This window comes from Cotesia typhae, unplaced genomic scaffold (genome assembly GCF_013202065.1).
Source record: "Cotesia typhae breed Kobodo isofemale line unplaced genomic scaffold, CoteBio_Ctyphae scaffold_13, whole genome shotgun sequence".
Classification (NCBI taxonomy): domain Eukaryota; kingdom Metazoa; phylum Arthropoda; class Insecta; order Hymenoptera; family Braconidae; genus Cotesia; species Cotesia typhae.
Window position 1 is genome coordinate 12495218 of NW_027423774.1, and position 21659 is coordinate 12516876.

Sequence of the window (21659 nt, forward strand, 5' to 3'; positions counted from 1 at the left end):
AAATTCCCGTCAAACTTAGGCAGTTGAGCAGTAGGAAGTTTTGCAAGGCCTTGTGTTCCAAAGGAAGTATTTGTCATTGTTGTGTTCATTCCAGTCGAATTGTGAGATGTATTAGCACTGTCAGTTGGAATCAAGTTTGCTAAATTTTCAGCAAGGGCATAATAATGTACTCTAACCCTTTCAGCTAGTTCCAATTCTGTAGTATCGTCAGAAGCTGTTAACGAATATTCGTCAATTAATGTATCAAATATGTCAAACAACGGTTTAATTTTTTCAAACTGCAGAGCAGCATTTGCGGGTGTTATTTCTCCTACTGTTAGTTTAGACTGTAGTTTTTGTATTCTGCCTTCTAGTATTTTTCGTTTTTGTTCAAAGGTATAATTTGAGTTGTCCATATTTAAATTTACTTATTTGATTGTTGATATTATAGTCAATTAATAATTGATAGTTTTAGGTTATTTTTTAGTGATAAGTTATGAATAAGAATTAAAAAATATGAATTATCAGTTGATGATTAAATTGCAATTGAATAATTATATTAATCAATCGTAGTTTAAATATAAGTAATTAGATAATAATAAATTGAGACTTATCTTTTTATAGTTAGATGTCCAACGATGAAGTTAATTGACACTTGTTTCCACTTCGTAAACCAGGGTTCGTGAGTTCAGACCTCACAGGAGGCACCAATTTGTATTGTCGCAAACTCTCCACTAAGGAGAAATTCCGTAATTCTTCTGTATGTAGTTGATTGGTTGGAAATTGGTTCAGGATCTATTTATTTAAAAATAAAAGACTCGGTGTTGGGGTGAATAATTGTGATTAATTTATTCCCCAATGGGAGAAAACTCTAGCAATTGCTAGAGAAAAACTCCTCGAAATTGAATACAATTAAGAGATATGTGAGTGTATATGTGTATTGATATGAATGTATATAATAATTGCACTGTTGTGCAATGAGGGGTGAGAATTGATCTCAGCCGCCGTCAGGTTATTGTGGTTAACCGTCAACCGTTAATATCTCAGTAGAGATGTAAAATATAATTATGATCAGAAAGGATCGTGTGTTTGTAATCGGAAGAGAATTGACTGTGTGTTTAGAATGGTTTGAAAGAACCAGTAGGTTCAAGTATTGAATTTGGTCGCTGGGATCGAGTTGTGTTATAAGTTTGATCGCTGGGATCGAATCTTTGATCAGTGGGATCAAGTTATGTTATAAATTTGATCGCTGGGATCGAATCCTTGATCAGTGGGATCAAGTTGTGTAATGAATTGATCGTTGGGATCGAATCCTTGATCAGTGGGATCAAGTTATGTTATGAATTGATCGCTGGGATCGAATCCTTGATCAGTGGGATCAAGTTATGTTATGAATTGATCGCTGGGATCGAATCCTTGATCAGTGGGATCAAGTTATGTTATGAATTGATCGCTGGGATCGAATCCTTGATCAGTGGGATCAAGTTATGTTATGATCCGAGAGGATCGAATTATTTTTGATTTAAATGATTTGAATATTTTGTTTAAATTAGTAGTTGAATATAGTTTTCTAATTTACGCGAGAATTTACTATTTAATTTAAATTATTTTCTGAATAACTCAACAAATTATTAAACATATGAATTTATTAATGTACCTTGTTTCTTGTAAATTTGATTTGAATTTAACAATTAACACGATTAAATTTAATTAAATAAAGCACATCAATGAAGTTAAGTTAATAATTACGACTGACTAAATTCAATTAACACTTGCAAAATATAACTAATTAACAATGATTTTAATTATAATTGAATATTATGAAACTGAATTGAAGATTCTTGACAAACTTTTAACAATGATAATTTATTGCGTCTAATTTATCACGCGATTGAAGACAATGGCCGCGATGCTAAACGCTAAGTACGACGTACTTTTTATTAGCGTCTTAAATATTTGACCACGAATTTATGTTAAGTTTAAAATTAATGCACAAATGTCGAATCAATGAATTTAATTAAGTATGAGAACTGATAATTAACTGATAATTAATTACGTTAGCAAATAATAAAACACAATGGAATAATTTCTTTGTCAGAGAGAACGCAGGTATATTGCACTAGTCACTAGTCCCAGTACAACTGCCGCTCATGGCGTCCCCACCGGCCTCGTGCCCCGGGCTCCCGGTCTTCTTCCCGCTAAATCATGGGGCGCATGTGCAGCCGCCATTTGACATCGCGTTCATAAGAACGATCATAGAAATTGCCATGAGAATGACCCATGTTAGATATTAAGTATAGGTGTTTAAAGTTTGAATACACTCATGAGAGCGCTTTAGTCAATCTCTTTTGTACCGACATCAAACACAAAATGATACGAGTTAGAGGACCTAGTCCAAAACTCAAGTTCGTTGAAGCTCCAGAAACTTACAATTGATGATATCGATGTATACTGCCACATAACCTCTGGTATCGTCAGACCATACTTACCTTGAAAACTTCGGAAAACTGCATTCAATGTCGTCCTCAATCTCTCCCATCCCAGAGGAAGAACAACATCGAAAAACCTACGGGAAAAATTCATTTGGCCCGGTCTACACAAAGACGCCACTGCCAGGTTACGAAAATGTCTTGCATACCAACGCGCCACAGTTCATCGGCACAATAAGACTAAACCTAACCATATTGACGTTTCTAGCAGCCGATTTACCCACATGCACATGGGCATCATCTTCTTGCCTAAGAAAAATAATTATTATTATTGTCTGGCAATAATCGATCGATTCTCTAGATGGCCAGTAGCAATTACCAATAAAAGATATGACGGCTGAAACTGTCACTGTAACGAACGAATTAATTAAAATCATGAAAAACTCCTCAAATACGTAAACCAAGTACCTATTTCATAACCAAGCATGAAGACGTAAACAATTTTATGGGTTTTCTAACGAAATCAGGCGTTGCCTTTCTAAAATTCTTGGAAAGGCTGGGCCCGATCGCAATAAAGATGACACCATATTGTTACAGTTTCATAATTGGAAAAAACCTTGAAAAGTGGTCGGATCTAATTTTCAGATCGCATCATCATGTGGGACAAATCATATAAAAGACCGAATTTTCGATCAACTAATCAATCCAAGTTTACTCTTAGTAGTGCCCAGTTTCAAGTTTTGTTCTGTTGGCCCAGTAATTGTACTCCGGTTCCTCGCTGTTAGAGAAGACTCTTCTGGTTTACCTGGTACACCCTGATCCGGTCAAAAAGTTACCATAAACCTGAAGACACCCAATTTATTGCGGCCCGACTCTAGACCCAGATATTGAACTATCTGCAAGTTTTAAGAGTCTTACCACAATAAAGTAATAATTTCAAACGGCATTTCTTGTATGAAATCATTATTTTCTTTTCTGATATATTGGGTTAAAAAGAGAATCATTATTAATTATTTTTTTTCAAACTAAACCTGGTTGTATTAAAATTAGAGAAGGTCAAGTGCATTTTAGATTAGACAAACTTCTCTCGAGAGGTGATTACCACCAGCTGCTTACTTTCACAATTTAATTCCCCGAGTCAATATCCATCGCCACGCTTCTAACTCACTATTACATTCGTATAATAAAAGGGACAGAAATAAAGTATCGGTATCTTTACCGTTCGAGATATTCAGGTACACGGTAATAAAAGAAAGTAAACGCTTCTTTTGTTATCTTTAAAACAACAATTACATAATACAGATTAACTGTCGATCGTGACATCACCAACGCGCCTTACGAACAATGGATCTGTCATGACGGCTCTCCTGTGACAATCACGACGGACCAGGGCACGCAGTTTGAGTTAGCCTTATTCCAAGCTTTGGCACAGCTCGTCGGAGCAAATAAGACACGAACAACTCCGTACCACCCACAATCGAACGGAATCGTTGAAAGGATGCACATAACACTCAAAGCTACTTTAATGTGTTCACTGAAACCATGGACTGAGATCTTGCCAACAGTATTACTAGAACTAAGAACTAGTTTTAAGGAGGATGTCCAAGCCACATCAGCAGAAATGCTGTACGGGACGTGCTTTAGGATTCTTAGTGAATTTTTTGTCACTGCCGACATGCCACCGGTACCGCAAATCCTCGTCGAGAAATTCCACGAATACATGCGCGGCATTCGACCGACACCAACTGCGCACCGCAAGAAAGCCAGGATCTTCATATTGAAAGAGTTGGCCACTTGCTCACACCTCTTCATTGATTGTGACACTCGAAGCACCGTACGTCGGTCCATATCCAGTCTTCACACGAATCTCAGACTTCGTCTACAAAGTCAACGTAAACGGCACTGAAAAAAACATCTCTGTTGAACGGCTTAAACCAGCTTTCATAAGCAAAAACGACGATACTCATCCATAAGAGCCGGCAACAGAAGCAGCAACAGAACCAATGCAACTACATCATTGGGGGTCGTCGATCAACAAGCCGAAACGGACTTACACTCACATTTAAACTTCCCGCTGAAAGTAACTTAGGGGGGAGTGGATGTAGCGGTACTGTCAGCACAGTCACACCTCTGGCGGCAGACCTGCAACCAAAATCGCCTCGACGCCACCAAACACCGAGAACTGGGAACATCCAATGGAATAGGGAGTTCACACGGACACACACAAATAAATCGTTCAAGATACCACCACAGCTATGGCTGCAAAATAATTTAGTTGCATAATAATTAATTATTTAAATATATTGTGTTGACTAATAAATAATAATAATCATATCACTTCGATCTAATTTTTTTTAGTATAGTGTATTTCCCCTTGAATCCACGCCGCTAACCCTCCACCCCCCCGCCCTTGTTTAACTACCCTTTTTTTTAACACAGCCGCATCAGAGTAGATCCCACCAGTTTTCACAAAAGAATTGATCTTAGAATATTATGTTGAAATTTTTTTCTTTTTTAGGTTTTTTTTTTTTTCAATTCTCCCGAATACTGATACTTTTTGACTTTTTAAAAAAACACGACTTCTTTTAAATTTATTACTCATTCATAATTCTTGCAATATTTGATATGCAAGTACACAACTTTTAAATAATACAACTCCTAAAGTAATATAACAAAACATGTTGTTAAACTCATTTATTAAACCACAGCAGCAAAAATTTAACATGTATTTTTGTAAATTTTGATGAGCCCATTGTATTTTTAAATACCAATTATTTAATAAACAAATATAAGAAATTGATAAATGCTCACTTATTTAATATGATTTTTGTATTTAAAATGTAAAATGGGATGATAGGTAGAATTATTATACAAAACATTGCGATTCATTAGAAAAATAAGAAAGGTTGTTCTTTTTTTCTATTATTTTGCTTCTAGTAATAATTTTGTGTTTGACTCTTCGATATCTGTTTTGTGTTTCGGAATACTTAAATTTATTAGAATATCTATATCATTTCAATGCAAAATACATTTAATGCAACGAATAAGACATTTATTTCAACGTATCTTACATTAAGTATTATGAAAGTTAAAAAACGTAAATTCAAATACACGACCATTCAATGATACACTGATTACATAAGAAATAAACATGCATTTTCTTCAAAGCACGTAGTAGATTTTTAAATAACTCATTTTGCAACGGAATTCAGCCACAAATGATTGGATAAACATTGCTATCGCCGCCAACTCCTTGATTCTCCATCTTCTTCTTCCTCTTCTTCATGCTCTTCTAACAACATTATTTCAGCAGGATTCTATAATTGTATAAAAAAATTCTTATATATTTCTTGATATTAATAAGTCCTTATCTATGAAACATCATGTTTATTTGTTCATCCATTAATTCAAAAACTAATAAACTAGTAAAAGAAGTTGAGATAAAAAAAATTCAAAATTTTTAGCGATTCTTCGAATAATTACATCTTTGTTAAAAATGATCGAGTCGAACTCGTAAAAAAAGGACAATTAAAAGCTCAAATTTTGTACTTTGAAGCTATCACTGTAAATAAATTTTTAAAGTAACGTGTATCACTCGACTCCAGTGAATAACAAGAAAAAATTTTTAAAACTTTTTTTTGGTTCAAGAACTCGAAAAAAATTTTTCTAAATCAACCACTATAAAGATCAAATATGATTTTATTAAATGATTACATCTTCGACCGTCGATATCTCAGCAACTATTAATTGAACAGCAAATTGAAGGTGGGTTTTGCAAACTTGAATAAATCTCGATGAAAAAATTAATAAAATGGTTGATTCAAGAGGCCATTCATGCAACTTCCCACTAAGTTCAAATGCAAGGCGCCTAAAATTCCAGCTCTCACGCCATTTGTGAGCTCTTTGAGCTCGGAAAGGTGGTTTTATTGCTATTTTTAGCTATCCGAGATCCGAGGTCAAACTCTTTTACGATTTTGAGCTACTCTAGTTCATATTCAACAAAAAATTTTTTTAAATATATATGAGCTGCAATAACTTTGGAAGAAATCAACTGATTTTGATGTGCTGAGCAGAATTTAGCATATATAAGAGAACTTTATGGAAATTCTTAAAAAGAAATTCTATCGTATTAAAAATAGAAGAGTTACTTCTAAACACCATCTTTTTTAACTTCACGTTAAGAAAATCGAAGATTTTCAAAAATCGGGAAGTTATTGTTTTCACTCCGTTTTGATAAAATCGAATTTCCATCAGATTTCGACGTTTTAATGCCACAGGAAACTTCTCTGATGACTCCCGTGATGTTGTCACTATGTACGTACGTACGTATTAGGTGACTGAATAGTAGTTACGGACTGTCGCGGAGAGCTTAACTGGTAGAGCCTTTGGCGCGTAAACAAATGGTCCGGGTTCGAGTCCCGGTCTGGGCTGTCCAAATTATTTTTTCGGTTACCGAAAATTCCTACTGAGTAAGGTCCCCCCTCTCCCTTTATCCTTGATTTTCCCCAGTTCCTAAAATTTGTTTATAATGACAAATTTAGCTATAATATATTACGCGCGCGCGCGCGCGCGTGTGTGTGTGTGTGTGTGTGATAGACTCGCTTATAACTTTTGAACGACAATACCGATCGGAACCTACAAAATGACTTTCTAAAGAGTTCCCTCCAACTTAGATTTCCTGTGCAGGTGAACCGATTCGGACGGATAGATTCTGAAAAATTTGAAGTAATCTAAAAAAAATAATAAAAAATTTTTTTTTAATGTGGTTTTTTTAGAATAACTTTTAAACGGCTTAATCGATCAACTCCAAAAACTAATCAGCTTTTAACCTTGAAAAACCACGTCGATCGCAGCTAATCTGATCAAAATCGTTTCATTCGTTCGAGAGATACCGTGAACGAAAGAAAACCGAGATAAGTGTTTTTTTCACATAACTTCGACATTTCTTTTTGGATCGTTTTTGTTGGAATAAAATAATTATCAGAGCTCAAAAAACCGCGTCGATCGTCGCCATGAACGTGAAAATCCGTGAATTGGTTCGAGACATATCGTCGACGAAACATTTGGAAAAAAGTGTTTATTCTTAACATAATTCTGACATTATACCGATCAATTCCAAAAACTAATCAGCTTTTAACATAGTAAAAACACGTCGATAGCCACCAAGCTAGTCAAAATCGGTCGATTTGTTCGAGAGATGTGAACAAAAGAAAGTCGAAAAAAACGTTTTTTGAAATTACTCTGAAATTCATAGTTTGATCAATTTAAATTCAAGGATTCTTCATGGGACTGAAAAAACTGCGTCAAATGCCGCCTACCGCGTGCAAATCAGTTAATTCATTCGAAAGTTATTGTGGTTTGAAAATTCAAAAAATAATGTTCTATGAAAATTCTCGAAGAGGTCAAAAACATCATTAGTGAAGTTTTAAGCGCTTAGTTATGGAATTAGCGGGAAGTTACCGGCATGGCTTTAAGGGTCAACCGTTGTCCTAATTTTTTTTTAATTTTTAGAACCGAATGTCTAACGAAAAAATCAACCGATTTGGGAATGATAACTTTTGAACGAATCAACCGATATTAACGTTATTGACGACAGTCAAGGGAGTATTTTTAAAGTAATGAAAAAACTCATAACACAAAAAAAACGATTAAACTATAGATTAAAAATCTATATGGAAAAAAAGGGAAGTGAAAGTTTACCTGATGAGGCACGGAGCCCGGGTCTATGCTTACACTGCACCCGTGAAGATATTTCACACGCACGGGACACGGGTACAAGCATGGATACAGTGTATGATAGACCTGTATCCCGTCCCTCATCGGAAGAGTTCTCACACTAAAAAAAAAAAACACGTTTTTGAAATTTTTTGACATCGATTTCTGTTTAATATATCAAACGATTTTGAAGCGGTTTGCAGCAACCAACGTCGGTTTTAAATGTTAAAGACTGATTTCATTTTAGAATTGATCGTGGCATCTGTTTAAAAATTGTTCAAAGGTGACATTTTTTTGAAATTTTCGCAAAATCTACTGATCCGAATCAGTTCAAATAGAATTGACAATCTAAGTTTGGTGCAACCCTCGCCTCTGAAAGCGATCAAATTCTTTTAACTTGTTCAAGCCATTCAACAGTTACAAAACACCACGTAAGATCTGTCGAATTTTTTCGGCAGTGGTGGCGGAACCGATTAAGTTGGCTTTTCTTAATATCCTTAATATCTACCACACAAAATTGGTTTGAACTCCAAAGGGAGACTAAGTTTCGCTGAACCGAAGCGATTTACGCCACCATCGTTAAAATTGGTGTAGTGGATCGACACACACACACACACACACACACACGCGCGCGCGCGCGCGCGCTTGCGCTTGCGCTTAAGGCATGCTAAACTATTATTTTATTGAAAAATGATCTTTAATTGACCGTCTGCGCGTATTTTTTTTGTTTGAACTCGAAAGCAAAATTTTTCCGGTAGTTTTTCATCAGAAAGAAGGATTTTTTCGGGCGCTGGAAAAAAATTTAATTTTTTACGACCACCCTAATAAACACTAAGCATTATGTTTTAGTTAACAACTAAGTACATTGTAATTTTCTAATAAAGCATACATTCTAACTACAATAATATTGATAACTTAATTTTTCAACTATACACCAACAAGACAAAAAGACATCCTGTTACACATTAAGGAAAAAGCACTGTCCCACAAAAAGTGAAATTTCTATCTGAAGTGAGGCTATAATGTTTAAAATTATTCATTGAATGCTGAACTATTACAAAGTCAAGTTTTTTCATTTTTGTTAAGTTTGATTTATTGAGATTTACTGATGAGTCAATCATCGCTTTCTGGAATTTTTCATAACCACAAGTAATTTTTTCAGATAAATAAACATTTTTTGAAATAAAGTAAACAAAATATCACTACAACTTAAAAAACAAAATTCTTTCAAGAATTAAATAAACAAAAAAAGAGAATCGAAAGACATCAACCTAAATATCTGGGACAACTTAAAGAAAAAACTAATTAGTTAGAAAACATGCAGAACAAGTCAACGCTTTTAAAAGAGACACAAGAACTCAGAAAACGATAATTCTTTTTACTTAATGGGTTCTAGAATGCGCGATTTTGTAGTAAACATGTTACACTTTTAATTTATTTTATCATCTAGAATACTTACTTGATCTGAACTTAAAGAAACAACTGAATGAGGATTAGCAGTTAGTGTTGCTCCTACACCACCACGATGTAAATGATGCGTCGAAATCCATGTGACTGAAAGTAACCTGTCTTGAAATGTGCGACCTTTGAGCATCGCAATTTCAGCTTCCTTCCTCGACTTGAAATTGAGGACAACAGACGGAGTCGCATCATCAACTAGTTGATTGATTATTTCGCCAAATTGCTAAAATATCGGAATATATATTCATCAGTATGTAGTGATTATTCTATAATTTAATATCTCAATAATTCTGGAGAATTTCATATGAATTCAATTTGTTATCGAATATTGGGATCTAAATTACCTGATATTTAGCTGTACGGAGATAATAATACTTTGATGATTAGTATTTTAAACGGTACATAAAGAAAATTGAATGTTTATAATTATCATCATTCTGTTATAATAGTGACTATATTGTTACTATTATAGTTGCGTGTAGTCAGTAATATAAATTGTGTTAGGAAAATAGTGAGTGCTGTGTAAACAACGATGGGCTACTCTATGCACACAATTACAACAATGGGAATTGTTGTATATATATATATATATATATATATATATATATATATATATATATTTCAAAAAATTTTTTCTTTCAAATATCCTGAAAAATCAATCTCTTCGGTGGAAAAAATTAACTCGATTTTTTTTTGACCGCTGCAACTGTCTTAGTTTCGAATCTCATTTTAAACAATTGTGACGTGGGTTGTTTAATTAGGGTACTAGGAGTTATTGTTATTTTTATTAATCACTTAAATTTTAATAGAAACAATTATTATGAATATTATGACGATTATTTATCAATTTTCACTATTGTATTATTTAGATAATATTATATTATTGTTATTGAAGGTTTGATCAATTTAGAATTTTAAAGAGTGTGAGAAATTATTCTGCAGCCAAGCAAGTTTATGAAGCAAAAGAATATAATTGTAAAAGAATTTAAAAGAATGAGAAAATATTTTAAGTCTCAAACCGATTTAGTATGGAAAAGAATAATTTTGAAAGAAATTATTTTAAAGAATAAATACTTAGAAATTTGGCTGATGGAATGGATAGATAATGAAAGAATGAAGATTAAAATAGAACATAATTATGAGTGTTTCGACTAAATTATTTTGCAGAAAATAAAATCTTAGAAATTTTCGACGATCGATGAGCTTGCGCGAGCTTCGACAGCGGGCGAAGATTTCTTCTTTGTAAAGATAGTTCAAAAATATGTTAAGTTCGGTTTTGAAAATAATTTTGATAAGAAATTCTTTCTCGGGAGAATTGCTTGGCTGAATACTCTTTACTAAGTGATTCAAGAGGATGATACTCTACTTGGAGTCTGACCAAGACCCAGGTAAGTATCGTAGACCGACCGGATGAAAGTGCGAGTCCCCGTGCCAAGGCCTTCAGCTGAGGTACGGTAGGTAACCAAACCAAAGCCGTGTAGGTGAGGGCGAGGAGGATACTCTTCACTTGCTCTCGGGATGGAGTTTAGGGCCCAGGGCAAACGGTTAGTCACCCGGGGGGAAGGGGGTACATGGGAACTAGTGTATTTTGTAGACCGCGTTTTTGAGTTTGGAACCGTGAATACCGTCGTGTATGTTTGAATAAGAATGTTCTATTGTATTAGATTATATTGCTTATATTGTTTATTGATTTTGAACCACGTTATTGATTTTGAACCGCGAATATGTGTGTAAAGAGTGTTCTTATGTATTACTTATATTGTTTAATTTAATTATATTGTTGATTAACATCCCTTATTAAAACAAAGAATTAGAAAGAATTCAAAATGATTACATTTTTAATCATTATGAATACTTTCCAATCTTTTAAATCCTTTTTAATACTATCTTTTACGGGCAATTAACATGTGAGATCAGTTTAAATTCTTTTTTTTAATAAGGAATGATCAGATCAATAAATAGATTTTCTTTTTTCGAATTATTAATTAAAATGAAGTGTTTTGTTTATATTAAGTTATTTTTGATACAATCCCCGTTTATGACCCTGGACTCCGGCGAGAAAATTTCGAGCCGGAGTTTTAGATTAATCAATTACTTTAGTTGTTTAAATTAGAATAATTACCCGTTACAAATCAATAAAAAAAATTAGGAAAACGGTTGACCCTGACGGCCATCCCTGCAACTTCCCGTTACTTTCGTAATTAAGCGCTCGAAATTGCACTTATTATGTTTTTGAGCTCTTCGAGCTCAAAAATATAATTTTCGTGTAGTTTTGAGCTCTCCGAGCTCAAAAGTTTGATGGGAGTTTAATAAATCACTATTTTTGGAATGTTCGAATCGCAATGACTTTTGAATGGATAAACCAATTTTCATGCGGTTGGCGGCATTCGACGCAATTTTATCATTCTCATAAGTAATTTTCAGGTTTTAATTGATCGAACCGAAAATTTCAGAGTAACCCCGAAAAAACACTTCTTTCGGTTTTCTTTCGTTCACGATAACTCACGAACGAATCAACCGATTTTGACAGGACTGGCGGCGATCGACGCGGTTTTTTAATGTTAAAAGCTGATTTGTTTTTGGAATCGATCGATAAAACCGTTTAAAAGTTATTCCACGAAAACCACTTTTCGAAAAATTTTTTTTTTGTTGTTTTACAATTTCTTAAAATCTACCGGTCCGAATCGATTCAAATTTTTAGGAAATCTGAGTTTGGTGAACCCCTTGGGAATGGCGCCAATCGCGATCAAATCGGTCAAGCCGTTCAAAAGTTATAAGAGGGTTACACACACACACACACACACACACACACACACACACACACACACACACACACACACACACGCACGCACAAATAAAAAGTGACAATCATCGATATGTTTTGATTATTTATCAATAAAATTAGATCGAAAATTAAAAAAAGCATTTAATTATTTTTTCGTATTTTTTTCCCCAAAACTACATGCAAAAACCAAAAAATTAAATTATTATTCGATCCAATTAGAGTAACCCATGAACTTCCTAAAATTTCGAGGTAATTAATTTAAAACAAAATTTGTTTGAATTTTCTTAAATTCTCTTCTCGATAACTGGTAATGTATCTTCGGGAACTCAATATTTGAGCTATCTGTATGTGTCTATCAGTCCAAAATTAAGTGATACAAACGCTATCTATTGAATAATCGACAAACTTTATTGAAATCCTAATAGTTTTTCTTATTTCACGTATATTTCACCAAGGAGTTCTTCAGTATCAACTAAAAATTGCTTTCTTAGCAATTCAGATATGATTTTCAACGTCGATTGATTGTTTTTTTTTTTCTTAATACCCAAAAAATAGTGATTTACATCAGTCTACTAATTTTCCATTTGATCGTTGTAGTAATCCATTTTATATTAAAAACCATTTGAAAAAAATGAGTTTGCGTAAAGCAAATCAAGATTGCCACGAAAAATTAGGTATATATGGTAATTTTTACTTATGCACAGAATGCAGACATAGAATTTATTTGAATGCAAGTTCGTCAGACATTAATCAAAATTCTAATCTTCCTAACTTCGCTGATGTTGATTCAAATATTGCTGGTGAAAATATTGATCATGACGTTAGTCATGAAGAAGACATGGACGTTGATGTCAATAATTTGAACTTTTCACAGGGGCTTCTAATCCAAATAATTTGCCAACTAACAGAGTCGAATTTTCTACTACTTATGATTATAATGTTGCAAGTGATAACTTAGCAAATCGCTTTGCAAAAACTAAATCCATCACCGGCACTCACAAACTACACTTAGTTATTCCAGGCACAGACGATAGTCTAATTGTGAGAGATTATTCAAATTCTCTTGAATTCAGGATATGTAAAATTTTGTTGTAAATTAATTGCCTCGAAATTTTTGAAAGCTCATGCGTTACACCAAAGTGGATCGAACAACAATTAAATTTTTTTGTTTTTGCATGTAGTTTTGGAGAAAAAAATACGAAAAAATAATTCAATGCTTCTTTTAATTTTCGATCTAATTTTATTGAAAAATAATCAAATCTTATCGATGATTGTTACTTTTGATTATTGTTTATACTGTTTTTACTCTGGTTTTGAAGTTTTCTAAATCTGCTGAAAAATGTTCAGAGTGGTATAACGAATAACAAACATTTTAAAAAATCTGGAAAACGGTTGACCCTAAAGGCCATCCCTGCAACTTCTCGCTAATTCCATACCCAAGCGCTCAAAATTGCACTAATTACGTTTTTGAGCTCCTCGAGCTCAAAAATGTAATTTTTTGAGCTCTCTGAGCTCAAAGAAATAGCTATTCTATTCTTTTGAGCTCTTTGAGCTCAAAAGACTGGTAAGTGTTTCATAAAATGCTATTTTTCGACTTTCCAAACTGTAGCCATATATCATAGCTAAATTTGTCATTAAAGACAAATTTTGGAAACTGGGGAAAATAAAGGATAAAGCGAGAGGGGGGACCTTACTCAATAGGAATTTTCGGTAACCGAAAAAAAAATTCGGACAACATAGACCGGGACTCGAACCCGGATCGTTTGGTTACGCACCAAAGGCTCTATCAGTTAAACTCTTCGAGCTCAAAAGTCTGATGAATGTTTAATAAAACACTATTTTTTTAAATTTCAAACTCTCATAACTTTGGAATGGATCAGCCGATTTTCACGCGATTGGCGGCAATCGATGCAGTTTTTCATGTCCTTTATAAAAATCGACAACAAAAATTTTTTAGATAAAAAATTTCGGAGTAATTCGGAAAAAACACTTTTTTCGGTTTTCTTTCCTGCACGATATCTCTCCAACGAATGAAATGATTTTAACCGGATTAGCAGCGATCGACGTGGTCATTCAAGGTTAAAAGCTGATTAGCTTTTGAAGTTGATAGATAAAGCCACTTAAAAGGAATTACAAAAAAACCACATGAAAAAAAATTTTTTTTCACGATTTTTTTAAGATTTCTTGAAATCTATAGGTCTGAATCGGTCCAAATTGTATTCAAAATATAAGTTTAGCCAAGCCCTTTCGAATGGCGCCAACCGCGATAAAATCGGTTCAACCGTTCAAAAGTTATAAGAGGCTTACATACTTACATACACACACGCACACTCATACATGCGTACAGACATAGTGACACCCTCGCGGAGATAGTCAAAGAAGCTGCATGTGACCTCAGAACGTTGAGATCTGAAGAGAATTCGATTTTCGCAAAACGGGGTATAACCAATAACTTTCCGAAGTAGGTAAACAGAGGGCGATACTCAGTCGGTAAAACAGATATACAAACATACACATGCTAAGGGATCTACATTATCGAATGTGGGTTCGTGTGTGGTAAGCATCATATGTAGATATGGATTGCCTGTTTTACCGACAGTATGCGTTGCCGGTGGTAGATATGTATGTCATTTTGAGGTTATGGATGAGGTTTTTATCGGTTGTTTTTATAGGTGGTGCTGGTGCTGAATTCTGTAATTTAAATCTATCCGCCATGTCTAAAATTTATCCGCTATTTTCCTACCATTGAGTCTGAAACCCGCCATTTTGAATCTGCTCTCTGAAATCTACCATCTAGTGGTTGCTACCTGACTCCGCCATTTTGAGTCTGAAATTCACTATTTTAAGTCTGAAATTCACCATTTTGAGTCTGAAATTCACTATTTTAAGTCTGAAATTCACCATTTTGAGTCTGGTAGTAGACATTTTGAATTGTGAATTCGTCATTTGGAGTTCCACATTTTGAGGTTAGAAAAAAGCATCCTGAACCATTAACCCGCCTTCGGCTCGTCCATAACAGATCAATAGTTCAGGATTACGCATTTGTAGTATGATATATACATGTTTTATATATTCAAAATGAAGTTATTGCGAGAAAGATTTTACACGGTGCCATCTGGTGGTAGCTTCCATTACTTCTAACTGCGTAGTAGATGACTTCATCAGACAGGTTTAGACTTGTTTTGTGAAAGGGGTGGGGGAAATTTCCACGAACCAGATGACTCATTCTATTCTAGAATTTTCTAACTGTGTAGTAGATGACTCATTCTGTTCTAGAATTTTCTTACTGCGCAGTAGATGACGTCATCAAACCGTTTTTGAGATTGAGGAGTGGGGGGTAATTGCGTAGTATCCTCTGGTTATAAAAGCAGCGCGCTCAAGCCGTACTTCACAAAAACGAAGTACATCTCTCGTGATTAAACAGTATTCAGTGTTATAAAATATAGTGAAGTTCAGTGTTATGAAGTACGCGAGTATAGTCCAGTGTGCAAAAACTATTGTGTAGTGTACATCATCTATAAACAGTGACATAACCTCTAAAAGTATACATAACCTATAAACAGTGTACATAACCTATAAACAGTGTATATAACCTATAAACAGTGTACATAACCTATAATATTGTGTAAGACAGTAGTGATTCTCATTCCAAAATGGCACAACATAACCTCATCGAGGCTCTCAAGAACTTGGTGGACACTATTGCAGTCTCATATGCTGATCTCTTGGGAAAGCAGCTCACTGATGAACATCGTCAAAGGTGTTTACGAGTGTGTGAGGAGACCATTGAATACTTCAACACAATATTACTGGATCCTGGAACAACAATTCAAGTGAGACGAAGTATTCAAGCGCACATCAACCAACTCAACTAGTTTGCCGATCAGTTCTCCAGACTCAGTAACCAAGTTGTTGGTGGAGATCTTAACCAAGGAGTCAAATGGAAGGACTTGGAGAATGCTTTTGCTGGTAACATCCAGACTGGATGTGTTATCAACCAACGTCACAAAGATCCAGCATCATTTCTCCAGGCCTCACGGGACATCATCATCAACAAGGTACAGAGTGTCTTGAGAGATCTGGCAGGGTTGAAAGTGAATGTTGAACTCTTTTGTACATTCCGGAAACAAGAAGATGTAGAAGAGCGAAAGTCTTTCATCACCAAAAGCCGTGAGATTCTTCCTGCCACATCTCTTCAGGATTGGTTTAGTCAACATGTCTACGAAAAATTACTTCAAAGAATTGAAGATTTTGAGCATGAGGGTTCCGGATGGAGTCTGCTTGGACCGAACAGCATGATGGTAACCATGTCACGATTCACACCTACCCAAGTTGGAAACTCCACCTTCGTCAGATTGCCAAAGGATATTGTCAAGAAGAAGAATGCGGTTACGAACATCCAGAACAATGATGAGTTCAGCTTCCTGTGGTGTGTCAACGCTGCCTTACATCCACCAGTATTGGTACGGGTGATCCTACAAGTTATCGACACTTCAGCGTCAGATTAAATTATGAAGGTATTCAATTTTAATGTTGAAAAAATCCAAAATCATCATTTGGCATCAAAAATCGCACGGACCATGACTAGAGAGCTAGTCATGGTACTAACAAAAGCACGGACCTTAACTAGAGAGCTAGTGGAAAATTATTCCAATTATAGTGGGAAATTATTCTAAATTGTTATTGGGCCGCTACCTTCGAAACTCCCACTCAGTCCATCGGAGTTGCCGGGCCAGTGAATTGACAGACTCTAATCCCCTCTCAAATCAACAGACTGTTTAAAAAGAGGTAGCGAGGAGAGCTACGACACAGTCCACTTTAAACCATCAAGCGAGGAAGAAGAAGAAGAAGAAGAAGAAGAAGAAGAAGGAAATACGCCAACAGTCTACAGTAAGCGAGCAAGGCTTACATCAACAGTACAGTATTTAGGATAGCAAGCGTGCAAAGCTTGTCTATCTTCAATCCAACGTCTTTATCCAGTCATCTCAATCTCAGCTACGTTCGAGTATCATTAAATCAGCTCTTTTAAGAGCTAAAATTCAAACAGTTCTTTTCAGAGCTCAATATTCATTTTCTCTTATTTAAGAGCGTGTGACTAATAAGTCATCTCAAGACTACTACGTAGTCTTAACCAATCGGTCTTTTTCAAGACCAATAAATAATTTTATTTGTAAGAAAACCTACCCAAGTTTGAAGGAAGGTACCGGTATTAGTACTGAACATTTTGTGATGTACCAAAATTTGAAAAAATGAATGACCTTAGCATTAACGTATATGGTATAGAGTCAGAATTCACAAGTAAAAAGTCTGAAAAAAGTACTATTATCCCATTATATTTAAGTAACTTCGAGTCAGAAATACCAACAATTCATCTATTAATGATTAAAAAAGTGTAAATTATACTGAAAATTTAGATAATATTGAGTCAGTCTATCACTTTGCATTGATACATAATCTTTCCAGACTAATTAAAAGTCAAATATCTCTAGATAGACATAGATTATACTTTTGTGATCGTTGTTTGAATCATTTCAAATTAGAAAAATGTTATTTAGAGCACCGAATAGATTGTTTTAAATCTAACAAAGTCCGCTTGAAATTCCCCAGTGAAAAAAATAAAATTTTGAAATTCAAAGATTTTAAGTCTAAAGATACTGTGCCGTTTGTAGTTTACGCGGATCTAGAATGCACACTCGAACCCCCAGGAGATGATGAAAAGACAATTAATAAACATGTTCCACACAGTATTGGTTACTATGTACATTGCAGCTATGATAACACACTCCCCAAATTTGAATTAAACCGTTCTCCTGATTGCATAAACTGGTTTGTTAAACAATTAGAGTCATTAGCTCTGGACTTTGAAAAAATTCTAAAGAATCCCATTAAAATGAAACCTTTAACGAAAGAGCAACAAGATAGACACAATCAGACAACTGAGTGTCACATCTATGAAAAACCAATCACTTCTACAACAGATAAAGTCTATGATCATTGTCACTTCACGGGTAAGTATAGAAACGCAGCTCATAAATCATGTAACGTTAATTATCAGAAATCTACCATTATCCCAGTTGTCTTTCATAATTTATCCGGCTATGACTCACACTTTATAATTAAATCCTTAGCTACAGTATTTGACGGTGAAATGTCATTATTCACAACAATGAAGTACAAGTACAAGTTTACAGTGTGAAATACGAGTTTACAGTGAAATATTGTGAAGTACCATAATAAAATATTGTAGTGACTCTGCTACCCTAGAAGCTGCTACCTGCTGCTGAAATCTGCTATCTGGTCCTGGAATCTGCTACCCGCTGCTGGAATCTGCTATCATCACCAGGATGTACGGGTGCCCTCTACCATTCAGGCGAATGCATGAATTGGAAACTGGGCATAATTATGAGATCACAAACATCAGAATAGTTAGAACACAATTTGGATTCAACGTTGAAATATGCTTGGACAACACTTGTTTAACGTTTCTCCCTGCGGCATGCAACCAGAAGTTTTTGAATAAGCCGCATCTACTTGCAAAGATGAAGAATATTATCAATAATAGTGAAAAGATTTATTTGTATTACATCGGTACATCATACAATAAATTTAAATTCATTTACATACCATCTATACCAACTGTGCAATTAATGAAAAAGTTTAAATCTATGTAATGTTACTAATATATTTCGTATTTATTATAGTAAGGTCTATAATTAAAAACCCAAAATTATAAAAAAGTTTTTCTTTATTTACTATTTTTAATTACATCATGTTTATTTACTATTTTTAATTACATTAAGTTTATTGATTAGTACAGGATCAATAATTTTATTTATTTGTTGTATTCGTCGGCGAAATCGTTCTCCGTCTCTTGCTGCTTGTTCCCATGGTCCTTTCCTCGCTTGTCTGGATGCAAAGTCCCATACATACATGTAATGTATGGTGGGTTTGGGATCAAACTGCACCATTAAGTAAGTTTTCTCACAGTGCTGCTGATGGGATTGTACTCAATTATTCGATCGTGAATTATCAAGCAGTAAGCAGCAGTTTGATTTGAAAACTGTGCTGATGATTCAAATTCCAGGCGTATATCCACAGGTCCAGACTTGATTGACTCGTTCTGCTTGGAACAGTCAATTATATACAGAGGTGCTTTATTCAGAAAATTTTTTTTAGCCAATAGCGGTTCAGCTTCTTTTCCATAGTAAGCACTTTGAAAATTTGTGTACATATCATACATCAAGGCATACTGATTATGCACAATGTTGAGGTTCAAATTTCCATATGGATAACTCTGAGAGTTCAAGAACAGCTTAATGTCTCTTATGCTGCAGTGATCAAACTCGCTTGCGTTTTGATTCGATTGATTCTTTCTTGCTGTTTGGAATCCAAGGATAACAAAACGAGGTTTCTTAAGCTGATTTGTTGTTTTGATTACCCAAATATGCTTGTTGGTAGCTGGTAGCAGTGGATACTCATACAATTCCCAAGTCCGGAAACTGATTGGGATAGCTGGATCGGAGGTTATGTAATTCAACACCTCGATTTTTTGCTTGTCAGATATTGTTATATACGGTACAATCCACTCAATTTTTTGAATCGTAATTGAAACATTTTCATTCTCAACGGTAACAACATAAGCATTTTGATCAGTATTTGATCTGATCAGTATCAATTCATGCTTGGCATTCACGATAATTCGTTGATAATCTTCAGCAAATCCAAGAATGAAACTCAGCGGTACTGAGACATCAAAGTAACCGCTATTATCCGTCAGCTTGTTGTCATCTTCATTAACAATCCAACCAGCATTTTCCAGAATATTTTGTTGTCCCGGACTCAGAGAAGCGTATCCTTTCATAACACTGGTGATACCAACATTCTTACATCTATCGATTTCTACGCCATTGAGCTCATAACGTATCTCTTCAAACATATGACAAACAGCCACGTTGACCATCTTCGTAGTAGCACTTACAGCAGTACCATCAGCTTTCCTCATTCTTCCATAAAAATGTAATGTGCTCTTGCTTGGGAGCCAGCACAGATCTTGATGTTGAACAGCAATCCTGATTTCATCACTGTTGTTGAATGTGGATGATGCATATGGCAAGTGTGAATGAGCTTCACAGTGTGCAATAGACTCATTGAAAATAATTGATTTTTTTATATCTAAGATTTCCGCCATGGTATCACACAAGCTAGACAACAAAAATTTATTTTTATCTTGTGAATTTTCCACGTAATTTTAGTTCTAGACTTTTTAGGATCTCTTTTAGGAACTTTTAGGACTTTTTAGGAACTCTGCGTTTTGACGTGTCAACACTTTCAGGGCTCGATGATGACTGATGATCTTTGGGCATCCTGCAATCCTTTTATACCCGTTACGTCTTTGTCTCATATACGATACCCATTACAGGCTTTTTATATGCAGTCTTATCGTGATAGTCTCGCCACGGAAATTTGCTATTCCCCCGTCCTGCTCAACAATGCGGAGCCTCAAGTTGTGTATTGCTCGTACGGCGACTGGTAGGTAAATGATGTTTGTTGGCACTTCCACTATCTTATATCCTGCTGGAACCCTCGGGAAAAATTCATGAATTGTGTGATTCTTCTCACCATTGATGTACGATCCAGTAGTTATATTGCACTCGACTCTCAGAGCATTGATTTTCAATATTTTGACTGGTAAATCAGATTTATGTGTTGTGTTAGGTTCAAGCACGCGGTTGGTAAATCCAAGTAATGATCCAATGGAATCTTCAGGTTCAAAATTTATATATTGATCACATTTTATTTCACTTCTCAACTCATTGTTGTTTGCTATTAAAGTGAAACTTAGTTCAGGTAATGTCTTGTTTATATAAGTTTCAATATCTTTGATTTCATAACTCCCTGTTGGTATAGTTATTTCTTGAAATCTCTTGATTGTACTTCTTTTGGATCTTTTTGATGACACATAAATTTATTAGCACCAACATCAATATTTGGTATTGAATTAAATGTTAGGAGCTTAACAAGCCCAAGAACATAATTCTTTGTTGGTGATAGCTCAATCGGTGGAAAATAATTTGCCTCCAGTATGGAGGAGTTTCCGGATAGTGTCAAGGTGAATGACTCTGCCATGACTGACGCTTGTTGTCTCGACTCACTTCAATTTATAGTTGTCCAGCCAGGAATTTTAAGCACAAATGTCCACATATGATTGTATCAAAGTCTTGATATCTTTTATGATTGTACTGTACGCTACCTACATCGAGATATTTCATCAAGTCTTGTGGGGGTTGTAG

The 21659-nt window shown here is 34.9% G+C and overlaps 2 protein-coding genes across 3 annotated transcripts in view; one reads left to right on the top strand and one right to left on the bottom strand.

The window, feature by feature from the left end:
- The first annotated feature begins 2349 nt into the window (after nt 1–2349).
- LOC141534051 (uncharacterized) lies at nt 2350–4314 on the top strand. Its single transcript, XM_074253195.1, has 2 exons — nt 2350–2384; nt 3711–4314. Exons 1-2 carry the CDS (start codon nt 2350–2352, stop codon nt 4312–4314), a joined length of 639 nt encoding a protein of 212 aa, XP_074109296.1.
- Nucleotides 4315–5438: 1124 nt separating this feature from the next.
- Nucleotides 5439–21659, bottom strand: part of Swm (Zinc finger protein swm) — a 63403-nt gene continuing 47182 nt past the window's right edge. For both annotated transcript variants that reach the window (XM_074255266.1, XM_074255265.1), the window contains exons 8-9: nt 9583–9807; nt 5439–5725 (exon numbers count right to left, since the gene is read on the bottom strand). In XM_074255266.1, coding sequence (XP_074111367.1) covers nt 5645–5725; nt 9583–9807 — 306 coding nt within the window. In that variant the 3' untranslated portion in view covers nt 5439–5644. The remainder of the gene's footprint in view (nt 5726–9582; nt 9808–21659) is intronic.